The sequence below is a fragment of the Mizuhopecten yessoensis genome, unplaced genomic scaffold (genome assembly GCF_002113885.1).
Source record: "Mizuhopecten yessoensis strain PY_sf001 unplaced genomic scaffold, ASM211388v2 scaffold4359, whole genome shotgun sequence".
NCBI lineage: Eukaryota > Metazoa > Mollusca > Bivalvia > Pectinida > Pectinidae > Mizuhopecten > Mizuhopecten yessoensis.
In genome coordinates this window covers 1263038-1276761 of record NW_018405506.1, presented here as the reverse complement: position 1 = coordinate 1276761, position 13724 = coordinate 1263038, and the positions used below count along the sequence as shown (strand labels likewise).

At 35.2% G+C, this 13724-nt stretch overlaps 1 protein-coding gene across 1 annotated transcript; it reads right to left on the bottom strand.

Moving 5' to 3' along the window:
* Nucleotides 1–732: 732 nt before the first annotated feature.
* On the bottom strand, nucleotides 733–11176 carry LOC110448866 (COMM domain-containing protein 7-like). Its single transcript, XM_021495342.1, has 9 exons — nucleotides 11072–11176; nucleotides 10371–10424; nucleotides 9539–9641; nucleotides 9322–9378; nucleotides 7693–7730; nucleotides 6887–6977; nucleotides 5989–6038; nucleotides 3936–3984; nucleotides 733–1319 (listed from the first exon to the last, which is right to left on the bottom strand). The coding sequence occupies exons 1-9, from the start codon at nucleotides 11156–11158 to the stop codon at nucleotides 1243–1245; spliced, it is 606 nt and encodes a 201-aa protein (XP_021351017.1). The 5' UTR covers nucleotides 11159–11176; the 3' UTR covers nucleotides 733–1242.
* Between the last annotated feature and the right edge of the window lie 2548 nt (nucleotides 11177–13724).

The following is a 13724-nucleotide window of genomic DNA, read 5'->3' as shown; positions in this document are numbered from 1 at the left end:
GAGCATACTAATTGCAACTTCGGAAATAAAGACCATAGCTGTTAATAGGACGTAAAACACAAACAAACCAAACCAAACCTGTCTTGTTTAGTATGGTCAATTTCTAAAAGATTTTAATTTTGGCATGCTGTGGTCAGTTTGGACAAAGTACAGTGGTCACGAAGACTTGATAGTTGTGATATAGAGAGATTTGTAATGGATCTAATCTGAAATATTTGAAGAAATAAGTGTAAGTACGTGCAATGAAAATATTAATTTAGTTGATGTTCATCAGGATAACAGAGTACCTTTTATAAGTGGAATGAGTTTAATTTTTGAAGTACTTTGACTTTGTTTCCACTGGTCATTTTGTATAAACTCATGCATTGACCATACTTGTTATTGCAATCATATTTTTTGCATGAAAGGTCCCCCTCATTTTTAACATTATCCAAGAACTTATGCACATTGTTTGTGTTATCATGGAATTAGATTACCTAAGTCCGTGGTGTTATTAAATTTCACGTTAATTTTTGTTAATCTTGCAAGACTTTATGCGAATTTCTGTATCACGGATATCGCAAGATGATGACTACAGACAATGGTGGAAAAATCATATTCACGTTGATATGATTTGCAGGTGCAAAAAAACTGAATTTGTATTTATATACCAAGCACATAAAATTACTTATTTTCTTGAAATTACCTTAAACGGTGTACCCATTTGGTCGAAAGAATGAACAATTATTGTAATGGAATAAATAAGTCTTCAATTTATTAACAAATTCCTGAATTACAATATACAAAGTGTTTGTATAGTATCGTACAATGAATACTGCTATATTGCTTTCATTCGCTTTTACAAGAATAATCAACATTCTCGCATCTTTCATAACATCTACAATAAAATCGCTGAAATATTTTAAATGACATTTCATTGACACGTATTAAGCACCTGCGTGGATGATAGTATGATGCAACATTCTGATCACAGCTTTCTTTATGGATTATACTGTATATCTGTAAAACAGGTTAGACTGAAGTACATATACACTTGTGAAGTTATCTGTTACTCTTCAAAATTTTCTTGCCAAATGTTCATGATGTAAGGTGCACAAACAGTGAATCTTATTCAACTAAGATTCTAACATGGTACATGTTCTATATTTGGCTTAAAACTGTTCCTCAGAACACATAGACTTTAGATGGTTGTCTTTCTCCCTACAGCACGATCAGTCAACAATCAACCCTCCAACACACCCATCAACTTAAGTACTCGAGGCTGGCCTTCGCCTTCTCCATCTCATGGAGGAATGAGTAAAACTGTGGTAACGTCAGCTCTGAAACAGACAAGTGGTGACATAGAGGAACGAGTAAAACTGTGGTAAAGTCAGCTCTGAAATAGACAAGTGATGACATGGAGGAACGAGAAAAACTGTGGTAAAGTTAGCTCTTTAAACAGACAAGTGGTGACATAGAGGAACGAGTAAAACTGTCGTAAAGTCAGCTCTGAAACAGACAGGTGGTGACATGGAGGAACGAGTAAAACTGTGGTAAAGTTAGCTCTTTAAACAGACAAGTGGTAACATAGAGGAACGAGTAAAACTGTGGTGAAGTCAGCTCTGAAACAGACAGGTGGTGACATGGAGGAACGAGTAAAACTGTGGTAGAGTCAGCTCTGAAACAGACAAGTGATGACATAGAGGAACGAGTAAAACTGTGGTAGAGTCAGCTCTGAAACAGACAAGTGGTGACATAGAGGAACGAGTAAAATTGTGGTAGAGTCAGCTCTGAAACAGACAGGTGGTGACATGGAGGAACGAGTAAAACTGTGGTAGTGTCAGCTCTGACACAGACAAATGAAGACATAGAGGAACGAGAAAAACTGTGGTAATGTCAGCTCTGACACAGACAAGTGAAGACATAGAGGAAAGAGAAAAACTGTGGTAGAGTCAGCTCTGAAACAGACAAGTGGTGACATAGAGGAACGAGTAAAACTGTGGTAACGTCAGCTCTGAAACAGACAAGTGATGACAAAGAGGAACGAGATGAACATGTAAGGTCAGTACAATGTTGGTGACACATAGGAACAAACAAACATTGTGGTAAGGCCAGCTCTAAAACATGTATTATATTGGTGACATGAAGGAATGAGTCAGGCTGATAAAGCTAACTCTCACATATACAATGATGCAGACATGAAAGAACAAGGAACACTGGTAAGGTCAGATCTGATACAGATATTTATCACATAATGTACTGTGTTATCAATATTCTTTTGCGTATTAACCCATGCAATATGACCTATCAGCCCTGTGATTGGTTGTAAGTTTCAATTGTTTCAATTGTGATGTCACATGACGTCACAGACTTAAGCACTGAAGTCAAAATGGCGGCTTTTTACATTTCAATGTTGCATGAAAATCGTCATTTTACTCGAATAAATGCCATACATCTTGATTATTTGATAAAACGGATCTTACACTCCTTTTCATTTCATATGATATTTTTGAAACTCGTCACGAATTTTTCATTTTAGCGAGCCTCTGAAAAATTCTTAGACTCGATTCATAAGTATCATATAAAATTGAAACTCATGTAAGATCCTATATATATAATGGTGGTTCGTGTAACAATGACGAATGAGTAAAACTATGGAAAAGTCTACTCCGACACCAATATGTTTTGTTTATTCTTACAAAGTTTACATGAATTTCTGGTTTAAGAATAAGCTTTCTGTTCATTATTTGGGGTTTCATACATGCTTCTGCTTTGTTATGGTAATCTTGTACTTTGTACCTTTAGTACCAGTACCATTAATGAGCCCTAAATGGACCAAATGGGAATATGGTATAGGGAAAAGGTGACTGTTTGATTTTCTGCACAGATAAAATAATCTTTAAATAAATGCTTCCTAGCTAAATACCTGTAGTTATAGTGATTGATTTTTCTGGCAATAAGGAGACAACCTCTTTTGGTGGAACTACAGTCTCCAAAGTTTTCTGCAATGCTGTAGCTGTAACTTATTCTGGCATTATGTACATGAAATACTATGAAGAATCACTTATCAATGGTTTTATAGGTACTTTTTCTGTATCACTGTAGCTCTACATCATTATGTGTTGGACACTTTAGACATGGACTTTCAACTTGGGACCTTTAGCGCCACTGCATGATTGCCCTTTTTATGTACAAAATCAGTAATGCCTTATTGTATATTTACTTTGTTTGGTCATCTGCATCAACCAACTAAAGTTTAAAATAGGGGCCTTCCTTATTTCATATTTGTACTGATCATTGTACAGTGCTAATGACACACATGAACCAGTATAAATGTGGTAAGGTCAATTCTGAAAAACATGCAATGGTGATGGAACAGAGGAATGAACAAAAACTGTGGAAGGTGTAGCTCTGTATAGCAGTGAAACAGATCTTCAAGTGTTGACATGGAGAAATGACAAAGAGATACAAGTAAGTGGTGTTGTTTTTTTTACAAAGATACAATATTTTATTGACAGCCTTGTTACGATAGCAGACATCAAATCAAGAGCCTGCAAGAAATTGAAGGTTTTCTATCATATAGGGAAAAAACACATATTTCCAACTAGTGTTGATTGTCTGATACGAATAAAATCAATCATATCACACATTTTGTTTATGGCTGTACTTGCAAATATCACCACAGCTGCATTAATACACGGGAAATAAGGACATAACGTTGTATTGTTGCTCCGTGTAGCCTTACATTGAATTGAAATGTCTTAACGATATCTGTCAATAACAATTCATTTTTTATTTCAGTCTGAATCTACCATGTTTAATTTATATTCGAAACAGTGTTTTTTTCAATGAAATCGTTTCTGCAAATATTTTGCAATGGTTAGTATAGGGGAAACCCTTGTACAAATTACATGTAATTCTAACAAGTATAGGTACAATGTAGTTAAGAAACTTACCCATATATGTGTTCTTAGTCCCATTGCCTGTATTTATCACCAGCTTCAACTACAAACAAAACAGAAAGATAATCAAAATATGCCCCCATAATATAACTCTGACATTTAAAATTGAACCTGGAACATTTTACTGTATGTAAAACATAGCACAATTTCATCCTCTCACTGCTTAAACAACTTTAACAATTCTTAAAAATATCAATGTGAATATTATGACCCTAGTCTTTGTCCATCACCATCAAAGCCTAGAATTCTTTCTTGCTATACTTGTGTGAACGCTTGCAGGTACCTTTACAAGTAACATGCGTTTCGTCTTTACAAAAAAATGTAGTACCGAAACGTCGTGCTACCAAAATGTCTTTCATTCAAACCACCTTTAGCCAAAATAAAATGTATGTTAATCTAGATCAGGTACATACAGGTAATATAAAACTTTAAGCTAAAGGCTAACTTAAATAATCCTAAAGTCCTCCATATATATGTCTTCCCTCAAAGAATGAGGGAAACAACAAGCTTGATCACCTGGCACACTTTGTGTTGTACACCTTTGCTCTATAATGGTACAATCTGTATTTGCTCAGTGTTCATTTTGCCTTTCACATGTACTGCTATATATATGGTATGTTTTTTACCAATATTTGCTGCCGTGATAAGTTTGCCATCATATATAAACAGAGGGCATAACAGGTGAACCTTAAACAGTAGTGAGAATTTCCTGGTACACAGTACATGGATGTAGTGGTTCACCCTACCAAGATTCAAAGGGAAAAAATAGAAAATTAGAAAATATTTGTCCAGCCAAGGTTGTATCTACAGACTGATGGACAGACAAGACTGTATATACAGACTGATGGACAGACAAGACTGTATCTACAGACAGAGGGACGGCAAAGATTGTATCTACAGACAAATGGATGGCAAAGATTGTATCTACAGACAGATGGACAGCCAAGATTGTATCTACAGACTGATGGACGGCCAAGACTGTATCTACAGACAGATGGACAGACAAGACTGTATCTAAAGACTGATGGACAGACAAGACTGTATCTACGGACTGATGGACATCAAAGATTGTATCTACAGACTAATGGACAGCCAAGATTGTATCTACAAACTGATGGACAGACAAGACTGTATCTACAGACAGATGGACGGCAAAGATTGTATCTACAGACAAATAGACGACAAAGATTGTATCTACAGACAGATGGACAGCCAAGATTGTATCTACAGACTGATGGACAGCCTATATTGTATCTACAGACTGATGGAGAGTCAAGACTGTATCTACAGACTGATGGACAGTCAAGACTGTATCTACAGACAGATGGACATGGTAGTCAAGTGGAAGGATGCCGTGGCTCGTGACCAAATAATAGTTGCAGGTTTGAGTCACGTCACAGCACTGTTTTGTATCCTTGAACAAGATACTTAACTCCACTTGTCACAGTCTACTCAGTTGTAGATGATTACGTGGTTCGATAATGCTTAAATTATTGAATCTTAATAGCTGTAATCTCCGAAATGGCAGCACCAGCTGTATGCTCCCCAGGGAGTTGAGAAAGATATTGGCTGGTTGCAAAGGCCCTATAACCACGGATAATAATATATAATGAGTGAACCGCTATGAGATGCCCTAAGATCTAGGTTGGGATAAAGTGGTATAAAATAATCTCAAATTATTATTTTGGAGGCACGCCAGTCTAGTAGTAGGACGCCAGGCTCGAGACCGAAGGGTTGTGGGTTCAAGTCATGTTGAATCTTAGCTGTAAGTGCCAAAATGGCAGCACTGGCTGTATGTTCCCCAGGGAGTTGAGAAAGATGTTGGCTGGTTGCAAAGGTCCTTTAACCATGGATAATAATTTGTGATAAAGTGGTATATAAGAACCTTGAATTATTATTATAATTATCTAAATACAGATCGATGGACGTATAAGATGTAATAGTGATTCCTTCATATCGTCGCAAAGAGTGACCTAAAAATATATCTCAAAATTCTTTTACCTACAACTTAATGTGTATCACGTCAGTATTGCCAATAGTATCTCACCTGTAAGAATGTGTTCCCAACTTTGTCTGCCTCACTGCTTCCAGCTGTCACTGTAATATTTTGAATATTGAATGAATTACAGTATATAGGTGGACCAAAAGGTGTTTCAGCACAAGACATTCATCAAGTGTGCATGACACAAGGTCACTATATAATACAGATTTTCAAATGTGAAAGATATTTTTGATTGCCTAGATTTAATAAATAAATTTTGATGTTCTTATAGTTGGAAAGTTCACCATCGAATTGCAGCTATGTTATCAATATAACAACTCTATTTGAAAGTCAGTTAGGATAAATTTATTTGACCAAATGCTCTTATGAAACTAGAATAAGATGATTGTGAACAAATATGGTATCTAGTTTACCAGTAATAAAAAGTAAGCAAGAGCTGAACAGAAGCCAATCTCCACGCCATATTTTCCGTGCCATCACATAACATGAAAGTTGCGGACCATTATATGTTAGGTAAGCTGAATTTCACTGAATTCATATGGTAATTTTAACTTTGTCATTTGGTTTTGTCATATTATACTGGAACAACATAAGATATTCTACAACATATTACTCATCACTCATACAATGGTGATTCACACTAGCAAAGGCATACTTGCCAATCCTCCCTATTGAGGAGGGAGACTCATGATTTGTTACCCTTAACTTTATCATTATCAACCAGTGAATTTGCTAAACTATTCCTAAATTCTAAGAGGTAATAATTTCATCTGAACGAACAACTCAAAATATGTCATTTTAAAGGGTTATTTTGTCTCTAGGGGGTATATACACACATTTCATTTATGCTGCAATTTTGAGCATACAGAACGTATCTCCCCCATGAAAATTTAAAATGGTTGGTAAATATGTTAAGGCATTATAACATATATATGACACTGACCTCCAAACTTCCACTCCATGTCCAGTAGTTGGTTGACCATCAGGGTTTGACCGAGGGCACTGCGGGACAGTGCAGCCAGATTAGCTTTCCACTGTAATTATGTAACAATCTTAATACATCACCAGAGAGGATATCGGAGTGACTTTGAGTTATTTAGATATTACACAATTAATATCATTTGTCAACTGTCATGTAACTATAAAAAGTCATAAGATAAGATCAGTAAGTACCACTAGTTCTCCCAACTATCATTTTTAAAACTGTGATAACTTCCTCTAAAAAAGTCTATTTATTTATTACATACATAGGGGTTCCCAATGAGTGATAGTTGGTTATCAAGTCTATCTGCATGTAACTTAAATTGAGTTACCTAGTTACCTTTCAAACTGTACTGACACAATGTTTACCTATATTGTCAGTTATGATTTGAAAATTAACCAACTAAAATAAGCATCATAATCAAACATTTTGAGTTTTGGGACCTTTTTCTTCCACAACGTTCAGATATCTAGAAAATCCATATATTCCTATTTGAAATATAAAATTGCCATCAGCTATGATGTCACAATGAAAGATGACGTCACAAAGCATTGTACATGTAACTTACTTTATATCATAATTAGAAAATTGATCAATGAAACTGCATCTAGGGGGGTATTACCCACTTGTGGTTAACCAAAAATGTTTACCAACTCTAGATCTATAGCAGGTTAATCCAATAAGATGGGAGTTAGGAACCCTATAGTGGTTGTGGGAGAAATATTAATTTTTGTAAGTTTTTTTTTAATAAAACAAACCAATGTTACCTGTTCAGAAAAGTAGTTAGCCTTGTCTTTAGACAAACCTGAAACAACAATTAAATAAATATAATTAGTAAAGACAAACAGCATTTATAGTTCTGCCATTTACTCGAAAATATTATATATTCGATGTGCATGCATTAAACTACTGTAACTATTTATACCTCTATATAAATTTAACCTTGACCTTTGACCCAATGACCTTGACCTTTGGTCAGTCGACTCCTTGTTTAATTCTGATCAACTTTGCTTCATCATGTCATTACAAAATGTTCATCAGTGAAAAGATGCAAAATTTGACCTTGACCTTTGAATCTAATGACCTTGACCTTGAATTGTTTACCTCAGTGTGTCTCTTTGTTTAATTCCGAACAACTTTGCTTCATAATGTCATAGCGAAATGTTCACCAGTGAAAAGCTACACAATTTGACCTTGACCCCTGACCCGATGACCTTGACCTTAAGTCAGTTGACTCCTTGTTTAATTTTGATCAACTTTGCTCCATAATGTCATAACAAAATGTTCATCAGTGAAAAGATGTAAAATTTGACCTTGACCTTTGAACCTAATGACCTTGACCTTTGACCTTGACTTTTTACCTCAATGTGTATTTTTGTGAACTGAACATCTTGACCAAGTTTCATGTACATCAATCTATAGATACCAAAGTTATTAGCCAGGAATAAAATTTGTGGACGGACAGACAGACAGACAGACAGACAGATTACTATAGGCCACCCGTATCTCCGATACGGGGCCCTCATTACCCTGTTGGCCCAGATGGAGGTGTACAGGTGACTAGAGGTCTTAATGTGGGAGAAACCTGTAGTACCAGGAGAAAACCTTGGTAGTCGGTCAGGAGACTTGATACTTTTTCACATGCAATTAGGAAGTTTAACTCTGGCTGTCTTGGTTAAAGGTGAGTACACTATTTACTGTGCCATCAAACTGCATTCCTTATAGATACATGTATTAACAGCACCTGCATCTACTAGTAGTGCCCCTTTAGTTGAGTCAGTTTCATTGGGACATTTAAGCAGGAAAGGGTACTCTAAATTGTACACCTCTTCATAACACAGGTACAGCACTAGCCTCATCTGTCATTACACCCATATTATAAACAATAGGTGTGTATTGCCAGACGAGGCTAGTATCATATCAGTCAGTTTATGAAAATAATTGACAGCATACATTTAAATAGGTTTCTTCATGTCATGTGAGTGTTGACACTTTCTTATAAACTTTAGTCATTTGTTTTGTTAAAATATTCATTTGAACAATATTTTTTCCATTTTTAAAGATACCGTATGATAGAATTTTCCCAAGAATTACTTCAGTTCCATTTTTGGAAGAGTTAGGCGGATAAAGTTAGTCAATAAGTTGTGTTAAACTATATTTAGAATTTAGAATAGATCCATTCACAAAAAAAGGAAATCTGCATCATACAATGTACATAGATGAATAATGTTCCAATTTGGTTACCACTCATAGGTGTACTTTTGGGTGTCTCTCAATACCTTTTATAATCAATAGTTAATTTTATAAATACATGTATTTACCGGCACAAATTTGCCTAATATGCTCATCACATTATAGCCAAACATATCAATATAAATTATATAACAGACACATACCTAGATTGACTAGATCCTCCTGTAGCTGGACAGGACTCAGACTCTTCTTCAGTGCACCTGTTATAGGTTAAATCAAACTCTGGTCACATAAACACTATTATGAATGCTAATAACGGAAATGTTCAAAATGTAAAAAAAAAAAATTGTAGTTTTTTTTTATTAAGATAAAATGTTCCAGCTAATTTTTTGGTGTCAGGAGTATGCTGGTGTTACTTACTATTGGGAACTAGGAGCAGACTTTTAAATACATTCTTCAGTGTCGAGGCTCCCACTCCATTACTCTCAGCAAATTCACCCAGCTGTTCCATCAGTTTTTGCGACTGCAAGTAGTACAATTCATTACAAATTAGTTTTAAGTTAAAATTAATTTAACACTCACAGTTTTTTTCACTCATGAGTTATTCTGCCTCTACTTTGTTACATGTACCCTGTGTAGATAGATGGAAACATTTGAGATGTATGAAACTAGTGAACTGATGTTTATAAAGAATTAATTCAAGAATCAGAACATCCTAAAGGCCAAATACATAACAAAATCTGGCAAAAGTAACAGTTCTTGATATATACCAGGTTTGAATCATTGAATCTAGTAATTTAAAATATCTGTCCACACATACTTCACACCAGTAACAGGTTCGCTTTGTACTCATCAATCTCCTGTAGGGTGGTATTACAGAAGAATGTGTGTCTTTAGGGTCAAAATAATTATTGAAGAAGGGAGACCATCCAACAATACAGATAACGTTGGTCTATGAGCTTGAGTCTCTCCTTTTACAACAGTTTCTGTAGAAATTACAGGATATCAACTACAGTTTATGCATGTGTCACCCAGGTAAAATACTAGCTGCTTCCAACTGACTTGACTATAGGGAGAATTTCTCTTTAGCTGAGATTGTAGAGCATAAGCCTATATACAATAACATGTAGTTATCCAGAGGTCCCGAGTTTGACTCCTAGCAGAGGAATCGCATTGTTAAAATATTGACCTCTCTTACACAGAACATGTACATATGTATGTCAGAGAATTACTAGTTACAGAATGAAATTACCTTTCCTGGATCAGCAAGAAACTCCAAAGAATATGCAACAAGTTGACGGAATTGCTGAAATTAGAACATTTTCATTATTAGAATTATAAATTGAAATGCAAGTAGAATTATAAATTAATGATTCCATCAAACTAAATGTTCAAAACACAGTATATTATATACCAGTTACTTAATTGATTTGTTGATCATTTTAATTTAATTTTGACTGTCCATTTCTATTGACTATTGTCAATAATTTCATAATTAGCTAAGCTGTTTAACTAAACTAGCGCACATTTATTTTGTATGTATCCCTCCAGAGAATTCCTCCAGAGAATTGCACCAAACAACTGCAGTCTAGATCTATTCTTTGGAGAGTGCAATACAAAACTGGCTTCGTGACATAGGATAGGGCGTAACGTTAAGGTTAACAAATACATTAAGTTTTGTAAGTATAGGACTCCTGGAACTAGAGTTATATATTTAATACAGACAGCATGTTTCGGCTGTTTGTACAGTGTGATTGACAGAGTCGGTTTCGGCTGTTTGTACAGTGTGATTGACAGAGTCGGAGTCTCCTACAATCAATGTGAATTTACACTGTCACTGAGTGATCACATGCCTTTTGTTTTCTAATCTGGTATTGTCTATAATCAATTCTCTGTATGCATTTTGTCACATAATTACAACAAACAAACAAATGTCGTTAGGAACCATGCTACCTCATTTTGGAATTTGTTCACCATCTGTATATCGCTGAAAACCGTATCTGGGGGTGTTTCCTTGCTGAAGTGAAAGGTGGACGCCATGTTGTCTTGTGACGTCACGACAGGAAAGCCCCTAATATATTTTTAGATTAGGTTCTCTGCTGACCTTCCACTAGACTTGCACTAGTCATTAGATTGCACAACGTATCTTAATTACCACTGTATTTTAAGTATCTCTCTCATAGACTATTAATCTGAGAACGGATCAAACACGTGGATTCTCCGATGTTGACTAAATGTATGTCGAAATGGGAAGTAACTTGAATTTCTTTCCAAAATACAAATAAATAGGCATACTGATACATACATGTATTACAAGTACATGTAGTAGGCCTACTTCAGATAATCATTTTATCCTCGAAAACAGTAGTCGTATTACCTATATATATATATGAATCTGTTTAAATCGAGCTAAAACAGTTGTCTGTGAGTTGGTTTAAGTGCTACACAAGTACAATGTACATGTTTTCATTATATGTTAGTGATTGCGAAATACAATTTATAATTTACAACGGCCGTCAGTCGATAGAAATTCAAACACTGATGTGTTTTTGATGTACGCAGACGATATGGTATTTTTTTTCAGAAACGCCAGAGGGTTTTGGAATCGTACACAAAAAAATGGGAACTAACCATCAATATATAACAAAAAATCTTGTGTTTCGAAATGGGGGTATTTTGAGAAATAATGAATTCTGGAAATACAATGGTTGTCAACTAGAAATCGTTAATTAATTTAACTACCAAAAATAAAATTGCAGATCAGGGTAGAAAGGCTTTGTTCTCAGTTATGAATGTATGTCGGAAATATTCTAATATTGAAACTCAATTATCAGTTTTTGATACGTATGTAAATGTAAATAGCATTCTAAGCTACGGTTCTGAAATACCATCCTGTTTAATAATGTTATATACAAATTGTACTCCCTTTTTAAACCATGAATTTTTGAATGTAAATTGTCTTGTCAATTTTCTGAATTATCATCATACTTCTGAAAAAAAATCATACTCTGTTTTGTAAACGACTGCTGGGCGTAGGAAAAAATACTTGTAATAGTATGGTTTATTTAGAACTTGGGGTGGGGTGGGGGTGGGGGTGGGGGTGGGGTATTCATTGTCATTGGCAAGAAAGTTAAGAATTATCAAATATTGAATTAAGTTAAAGAGGACTTATAATTGTATTTTGCAAGCACATTATAAAGATATGTTAGATTGGGCTATTATTTTAGAAATTTATTTGATATAGTAACATTAGCTAACTGTGGGCTTGAAAAAAATACATGGTTTAAAAAGGGAGTGTTACACATAACCACAACTAACACGATGATGGCGTAATATATGCTGTTTAATCTCGGTCACTTGAATGTTTAACATACGTAAGCTTGGTGATACATTGTGTTAAGCATGTATGTGAATCAGATAGTATTACTCGAACTACATGTACGTATAACAAACTAATACATGACATCCTTCCCCTTAGGTAAAACATGAATTTGTTATTCATTTAATAAAGAGAATTATATGAAGTGTGAGTGTGATAAGCACTGATATAAAACTGGTAAATTATTTTTAACCGAGTCCGATGAACTTCAAGTATCCTATAAACTCCTATATACAGTCCTGTATTCCTAGACAGTCCTATCATGAACAATTAACATGAAATTGAACTTTGAAATTGAACTTTAACAGTCGATAAACACTATTTGTGTTTCGCATAAATCACTGGCACGTCAGAATATCAACACGTTTTGTAGCTTAATTCAATTGACACAGCGTTAAATAAACACGTTAAATTTCCATAAAGAATATCAGAATCAATCATTCTGGGAGTGCAATTTTCAGATATTGAACTTTGAACACGTTCAACTTATATCACTGTTGTGAGGATGACATTTTTTTGTATTTAACACTTTTCGCATTTGTTGATATTTCACATTTCGCACTTGTTGATATTTCCCAGAATTTGCACTTTTGTTATAATATTTCACACCTTTTGCACATTTTATACAGCACAATAATTCGCCACTTGACTTCGCAACACTTCAAGCGACATAATCACGGTATTTCCTATTCGGCACAATTACTCGCCCTGATCTTTTTTTTTTTTTTTTTTTTTTTTTTTTTTTTTGCGGCTTTGACTGTTCAGAGATCGACGGCGTCACTTGAGTTTTGTTGTTTATCAGCCGTTCTAAGCGTTTCTCGTGGTTGCATTTCGGTTGTCGGAATGAACGGCTCATCGTCGTGATCCAAATCAATGGGAAATTCCGCCTTTGTTAGGACGAAGGTGTTTGCGGTTTCTCCTGTATTTCCTTCCGCCGTTCGTTTTGACGATGTACGATCTTGGGTTGTGATGTTGTTGTGAAATTGTAGCTGTAATTCATTGGTTTTCTTTTGCTTTCTGCATAATGACATTGTCACCTTCATTAAGTAGTTTAAGAGATGGACCACTATGTCTGTCATAGTAAAACTTCTGTTTTACTTGTCTTGCCCTCATGCGCGTTTTAAGGTAGTTTGAGCACGTGACATCCCGAATTAGAAGGGGTGCGGTGGTTGGCAAATCAGGCTTTAAACGTCTGCCAAGAAACATTTGCGCGGGAGAAAGAATAAT